The sequence below is a fragment of the Lactuca serriola genome, chromosome 9 (genome assembly GCF_051521515.1).
Source record: "Lactuca serriola cultivar US96UC23 chromosome 9, Lser_US96UC23_V15, whole genome shotgun sequence".
NCBI classification, from domain to species: domain Eukaryota; kingdom Viridiplantae; phylum Streptophyta; class Magnoliopsida; order Asterales; family Asteraceae; genus Lactuca; species Lactuca serriola.
Genome location: NC_136416.1, coordinates 2,174,487 through 2,182,152, shown reverse-complemented (window position 1 = coordinate 2,182,152; position 7,666 = coordinate 2,174,487). Strand labels below are relative to the sequence as shown.

The 7,666-nt window shown below is 39.0% G+C and overlaps 1 protein-coding gene and 1 pseudogene across 1 annotated transcript; one reads left to right on the top strand and one right to left on the bottom strand.

Moving 5' to 3' along the window:
- Positions 1 to 3,466: 3,466 nt before the first annotated feature.
- Positions 3,467 to 4,144, bottom strand: LOC145073047 (AP2/ERF and B3 domain-containing transcription repressor RAV2 pseudogene; annotated as a pseudogene).
- Positions 4,145 to 4,846: 702 nt separating this feature from the next.
- LOC145072494 (uncharacterized) lies at positions 4,847 to 7,101 on the top strand. The gene is made up of 3 exons (XM_079018929.1): positions 4,847 to 5,076; positions 5,166 to 5,575; positions 5,686 to 7,101. The coding sequence occupies exons 1-3, from the start codon at positions 4,984 to 4,986 to the stop codon at positions 6,890 to 6,892; spliced, it is 1,710 nt and encodes a 569-aa protein (XP_078875055.1). The 5' UTR covers positions 4,847 to 4,983; the 3' UTR covers positions 6,893 to 7,101.
- Positions 7,102 to 7,666: the final 565 nt, after the last annotated feature.

Sequence of the window (7,666 nt, the reverse complement as noted above, 5' to 3'; positions counted from 1 at the left end):
TCCAAGAAATTTCTCCTCCGTTTAAGGTAAAGACCTAGCCTGAATGAGAGCAGAAATTATCCCTATCAGTCTGAAAGCTAGCATCACTATACCCCAAATACTCTCAAGTCAACACTCCCACCGAGGGTAAGGACCCAGTCCTTAGTCCTCCGCAGGTACTTGAGAATGTTCTTTACCGCAGTCCAGTGAGCCTTGCCAGGGTTCCCCTGATATCTGCTGACCATGCTCAATGCAAAGGCCACATCAGGACGAGTACAAGTCATAGCATACATGATCGAGCCTACAACGGAAGCATATGGTACTCGACTCATTTCTGCTATCTTAGCCTCTGTACTCGGACTCTGAGTTTTATTCAGTCTGGCGTTACTTTGGATCGGTAACTCTCCTTTCTTGGAATTCTGCATGCTGAATCTATTTAGCACCTTTTCCAAGTAAGTACTCTGACTAAGTCCAATTAGTCTTTTACTCCTGTCTCTCAAAATCCTTATCCCTAGGATATAGGCAGCTTCTCCAAGGTCCTTCATAGCGAAACACTTCCCAAGCCAGGACTTAACTTCTTATAGAGTTGGGATCTCATTTCCTATGAGTAGTATGTCATCCACATACAGTATTAAAAAGCTGACTATACTCTCACTAGCCTTGACATATACACAAGATTCATCTTCACTCCTCAAAAAGCCAAACTCTTTGACTTTCTCATCGAAGCAAATATTCCATCTGCGAGGTGCTTGATTTAATCCATAAATGGATTTCTCAAGCTTACACACTCAATTAGGGTACTTTGTACTGACAAAACCCTCTGGCTGACTCAGGTAAACATCCTCAGCTAACTTTCCATTAAGGAAGGCGGTTATGACATCCATTTTCCATATCTCATAATCATGAAATGCAGCAATGGCTAACATAACCCCCAATGGGGACCCCGTTAATATATTATTTATATTAATATATATTAATTATAAAAATATAATAAATAATAGTAATGATTTTGAACTTCCAAAATTCAATAAAAAATCATGTTTTTAAGTTTATATTATAACATTTTTAAGTTGTTATAATATTTTTATTTTAAATATATAAAATTGTGCTATAAATAACAATTTTTATCTAAAATGGTTTCTTTTAGCTCAAAAAATAACTTCTTTTAGCCTAAACAACACCTGCGTTCGCCCAAAAAAAAGTCAACCTAAACAGGGGCGGGGGCGGGGGTAATCGTGGGATTCGGGGGCGGGGGCGGGGGAATAGGAAAATTTTGGGGGTGGGACCCCGTTGACATCCCTAATGATGCCATGCAACCCAAATGGACCATGCTAATCAGGTCAAGTACATTCCAGAAATAGTTATGAACTTAGACACCTAATCCAACAGATGATACTTATGGATTCTTAAAAAAACGTATAACCCTAGTTGATGCTTCCAAGAACCCATTCTCCTCCCTTCTCGCTCCTTAACAGGCTTTATAAATTGAAATTTATATGAAGATGAAATACCCAAATCTTAGGGGTGAATAACCAAAACCACTTATCGAAGCCTGCAACATGTTGTTATTAATCACATGTTTATAGCAATGAAAACCCGTAGAAACTAAATCACATATAAAAGAATTATTTGTCTTAGTTCACCGACATCGATCGACATGAGAGAAAAAACTGATGTTAGATACATGGACACAAAGGTCTTATTTAAAGCAGAAAATACATCCTTGATTTCTTAAACCACATTTGATGCTATTTTTTCGTTTCGTCTATATTATGAAGGGTATTTTGAGAAATTGACTTTGAAAATTTATTGGCTGAAAAAATGCTTCGAAGGGACTTATTAGATGGTGTGCCTATTTTATTAGATATGAAGAAGATAACAAAGTTAATATCAAAATTGAGTAAATTACACGAATGGTCTCTTCTGTGGTTTGGGGCAACTTGCACGTTTGGTTCCTAGTTGTTTTTTATTTAACTCAGAATGTCCCTACTATATGTGTTTGTGGCACGTTTGGTCCCTGTTTGATCTAAAAAGACTATTATGCCCTTATTAATTTCTGTTATAATTAATTTTATGATTTACATATTTCTTTTATAATTATTTATTATTTATATATTAATGTACTAAAAAAATATCATCCCTAAAACCTAAACCCACCACCGGTCACCTATTTTCGCTTTTTGGTGACTTCTTCCTCTTTTCGGTCACCAACATCATCACAACACCACTGTTGAGTAAAACATCACGAATCAGAGTCACCACCACCATTAATGACGTGAATCAAAGCGATAACACCACCATCACTGCATTTACTAGTTTATTTAAACCTTGTTCGGAGTCACTGCCACCAAAAAATGTTTTCTAAAATCGATATTTTCCATTGTAATTGATTTTCAGCGGGTCGATTCATTAACCAAGTTGAACGGTCATCTGAAATCCAAGTTGAGGCGGTCTGAATGGCTAAAAGCTTGTTGCAATTAGAGATAAATGGGGTGACTAAAAAAGTAGGGATGTAGGAGATTAAGAAGGGATTAGCTTCTGCTTTTGTGACTGGGTAGGTGAATCAACTGGTGGAGGAGAAACTCGAGAGTTTGAGGGCTAGAATTGAGAGCTTGGAAGGTGAGATGAAAAGGGATTTGGAGGAAAAGACTTTGATCAAGAAATCAAAGAGTGAGAAAGAATTTGAGATTAGGTTTCGTGATTTCTCTTGTCAACAACTACTGGACCACCAACGACATGCCTTTTCACACCTCTGTTTTCAAGGTTTCACTATGGGTTACAAAAATCAAGGTTTTCAAGGTTTTGAATCTATTTCATTTTGATTTTCTTTTTGATCTTGATGTTTGATTTGATTTTAGTTTTGATCTTGAGGTTTGATTTGATTATAGCAGTTCTTTGTTTTTCTATTTTGGTTGCAGGAGGTAAGGAATATAGAGAATGAGAGAAAGAGTGGGAATCTAACCAGCAAGAAAAACTAAAAGGAGAGGAGGGAAGTGTTTTGGACTTTTGGTTGTTGACTTCGGCTAGCTCCATCGAGCATTGAAGTCTAGTGTCAGTGTATATTTTTATAATCCGACAAGAAAATATTGAAAATAGAGGAGAGCAAGGGGAAATGGTACGGGGGATAGGCCCATGTAATATATATAAATGAATAAACAAATAACAAAAATTGAAAAAAATTATTAAGGACAATCAGAGACCAAACACACAATAGAAATATATATTAGGGTCCATCCGAGTTAAAAAAAAAAAAGGTAAATGTCACTATAGCCCATTCAACTATCGTCATTTATCCTATTTGGTCACTAAAGTATTTTTTTTGCTTAATAGGTCATTAAACTTACAACTTACATGTCTATTAAGTCATTTTCGTTAGTTTTTAATAGATCTTCCGTTAACCAGTTATTATAATTTACAAGAATGGTCCCTATGATTTCAATTTCTTTTGTGGTTGGTCATTTGCTAACATCGTTCGTCACATGCACCACTACCGTTCTTGAACATGTTGTAAAGTTGCTTGTTCTTGAATATTGGAACTACCTGGCCCGTTTTTTGTCTTCCAGTCGATGTAAAGTTGTTTGTCTGAACCCGTGGATCTCTGAAAGCTCACAATGTCACCAGCTTTTAAGTTCTTTTCCTTCACGAATCGACTCCAACCTTTGGTTAAAATGTAGCTCTGGCTACTATTAAAGTATGAGTAACGAAATCATGAAATCTCCATACTTTCATCCCGATGTCTTCGAAATGTAAAAGAACACCTTTGGAAGTGCTTTCAGTTTGCAACGGGAAGTGCTTCTCTGCATGTTGCTTTGGTATCACTAACCGGTTCATTTTTCCAATGTCGTTGGGGTGACTGTCTTCTTAAAAAGTTGTTCCCGGGCGTTGACTAGGTTGTCACCCGATCTATACCCGTTTGTAAAAGTTTTTTTAAGCTGCAGCTTCTCTTACTTTGTTCTAGTTCATCATTGTATGTGTGTTTCCTCAACATATCAACGATCTCAGCTTTTGAATGAGAATTCAAGAAACTAGCTTCCAACCCCGCTTCATTGGTGTCAAGAACCATGCTGCCCCCACTACCGATCAGTGGAGGCATAGTCACCGGTGCTGCAACTATTGAAGTTGCTTCCGTAGTTGTTCTTTGATCATCAGTGGAACTTCCTTCCATTATAATTAGTGTTATTGAAGGAGAGAGTAGCAAGAAGAAGAATGAGGTTTTATATATAGAGAGAGAAATATGATATATATAAATTGGGTGTAAGAGAAAGGCTGAGTATAATAGTTGATGGGGGTTGCCCAATGTGAAGGGTGGTGGTTGTCGGAATTGAACGGTGGCGACGTCGGTGATGAAGTATGCTGGTATGGGACCAACCACGAAAGAAATTTAGATCATAGGGACCATTCTTGTAAATTATAATAACTGGTTAACGGAAGATCTGTTAAAAACTAACGAAAATGACTTAATAGACATGTAAGTTGTAAGTTTAATGACCTATTGAGCAAAAAAAATACTTTAGTGACCAAATAAAATAAATGACGATATTTGAATGGGCTATAGTGACATTTACCAAAAAAAAAAATTAAAGATTAAACACGTAGATTATCCCAAACCATAGGAACCACTAGCATAATTTATTCTATCAAAATTCATCGTCCTGATTTATTTCGTGGATGGAACAGATTTGGTAGGATTAAAATGATTGATTTGTTTATAAGTATAAATGTTATTTATTGCGTAATGAGATGTTATTAGTCAACTAAATATCATGAATGTTAATTCCATATCAAATAAAATATTGTTTATAAAAATATTATATAATATACATATATATGCCAGCGATGAAATGCAAGGATGAAAGCTTTGTCTGAGGTCAAAGCTGGCACTTGCTTTACATTTATAACCCCCCTTCTCTCTCTCACTCACACATCTTCAATCTCTCTCCCTCTCCCTCTCCATAATCTCATCTTCTCTGCACATATGACGAATTTACGCAGTGAAGATTCTTAATGATTCATCACTACGTATCAACAACAAACATGGTTTCATCTCCCTCTCGTGGCTGTATTGAAAAGAAGCACTGGTGGCTTACTAATAAAAAGGTACTTCAAATTCTTCATCCTATTGATAATGGACGATTTTGATCGATTTGTTCCTATGTATTCATTATGTGTTTTCGATGCGTTTTTAGATCGTTGATATGTATGTGAAAGATGCAAGATCATTGATTGCTTCTCAAGAACAGAGCAACGTTGCGTCTGCTCTAAACTTGCTTGATGCTGCTCTTGCTTTATCACCGCGGTTTGAAATGGCTTTGGAGCTGAAAGCCACGGCTCTCCTTCATCTGAGAAGGTTCAAGGAAGTTGCAGATATGCTTCAGGACTACATACCCAGCCTTAGTCTGAAAATGGCCTCCGACGATTCATCCGTTTCGTCTTCATCATCTGACAACAACTCGCAACCACTCTCCAGAGAACGAGTCAAGCTTTTGTCTGCGCCTACTCGCTCCGAGCAATCCTTCAAGTGCTTCTCTGTCTCCGACTTGAAGAAGAGGGTCATGGCTGGCATCGGCAAAAATCGCGATAAAGAAGGTCAATGGAGGTATACTCGTCTCTTCTCTGTGGCAATGTTAGCTTGAAATTCAACAACTTTTGTGTGTGGAATCTGTTTGTAGCGCGTTCTGATTGAGCCTGTCTTACGATCCAATTCAGGTACTTGGTTCTAGGTCAAGCATGTTGCCACCTAGGATTAATGGAGGATGCGATGGCACTTCTCCAGACCGGAAAACGCCTTGCCTCCGCCGCATTCCGCCGTGAAAGTGTCTGTTGGACAGATGACAGTTTCACCTCGTCCGCCGTGACATTCACTTTCGGCAACCAGCCACAGACGCCTCCAAGGGCAGAATCGGAGAGTATCTGCAACCTAGTAAGTCACATCAAGCTCCTCCTGCGGCGGAAGACCGCAGCAATTGCCGCTGCGGAGGCCGGTCTTCACAGCGAAGCCATCAGGCACTTCTCGAAAATCGTTGATGGTCGACGCGGAGCCCCTCAGGGCTTCCTGGCGGAATGTTTCATGCACCGTGCCTCCGCTTACAGGTCATCGGGTCGAATAGCTGAGGCCATAGCGGATTGTAATCGGACGCTAGCGTTAGATCCTAGTTGTATCGAAGCCCTAAGCACCAGGGCTTCCCTTTTCGAAACCATCCGTTGTCTCCCTGATTCGCTTCACGACCTTGAACACCTGAAACTGCTTTACAATTCAATACTTCGTGATCGGAAATTACCGGGGCCGGCATGGAAGCGTCAAAATGTTGGATATGGAGAAATTCCCGGGAAGCTATGTTCGATCGCAGTAAAAATCCAAGAACAGAAACAAAGGGTCGGTTCAGGAGAATTAGGGAACGTGGATTACTATGCTTTGATGGGATTGAGACGTGGTTGTTCCAGATCCGAATTAGAGAGAGCCCATTTGTTGCTTACCCTACGACACAAACCAGATAAATCCACTAGTTTCATCGATAGGTGCCAGTTTGCAGACGAACGCGACATTGATTCCATAAAAGATCGGGCAAAAATGTCTGCTTTATTGTTGTTCAGATTGATTCAAAGAGGGTATACAAATCTGATGAGACTAGTTTTGGATGAAGAAGCCTCCGAGAAGCAAAGGAAGAAGAGCTGTGCAGCAAATGATGTTCAACTTCATCAGCAGCAGCATTCAATATCATCGTCTAAACCAAAATCTGTTAATGTTAAAATGGCGAAGCGGAATCATCATCATCATCATCATCATCAAGTTGAAAACAAAAATAATGCGTTTCAAGGTGTGTTCTGTAGAGACCTTGCTGTGGTTGGCAATCTGTTGTCTCAAGCAGGGTTTAACCGTCCTATTCCCGTCAAATATGAGGCTTTAAGCTGTTAGATTTTAAATAAATCAAAAATGAATTTTGATGATCATCACAATTTACAAACAACAATGACAGAGGATGAATGGTCGTGTACAAATGTGGGGGTGGGGGGGTTTTTGTGTTTCTGGTCATATGTTTTCCATCTCTCTCTCTCTCTCTCTCTCTCTCTCTCTCTCTCTCTCTCATGTACAAAATTATATAATTTGAGTAGCCCAATTTACTACCACCATATCCACACTAACCTATGTCAATTCTCATCTGTCTGCTTTTACAATTATTGAATGAGAGAGAGAGAGAGGAAATACTATTTGCAGTCGGGATACATCAATCCAACCCAACCTATATTTGTATTCAAGTTGGCAAGTTACGAGTTGATGGGTTAGAGATATCACCACAACCCAACCCACATTACCTGTTTAGTTATAAAGGCATGCAGGTTCACATGTAGATTTCACTGACAACATTTGTTTAGGGATAAAGCGACGAGTGGTGGTGGGCTGGCGGAGCGCAGGTGTACTGGTGGTTTGTGGCTTTGCGTCGTTGGGTTGTTGGTGTGTGACGCTAATGGGAGGTGGTACCGGTGGGTAAGGGGTGATGAGGTAGTAAGGTAAGGATAATGAATAGTCTGTGGTCTTTTTGAATAACAAGGAGTTAAGAATTTTGTTTTTGATGAAGTATGAGACATCGCAATGCACTCGTAAGTCATAATTTATAAATAAATATTTTTCTTAAAAAATTATAATACATATTGACGGGTTGTCCCACTAACCCAAACACATAACTGAGAT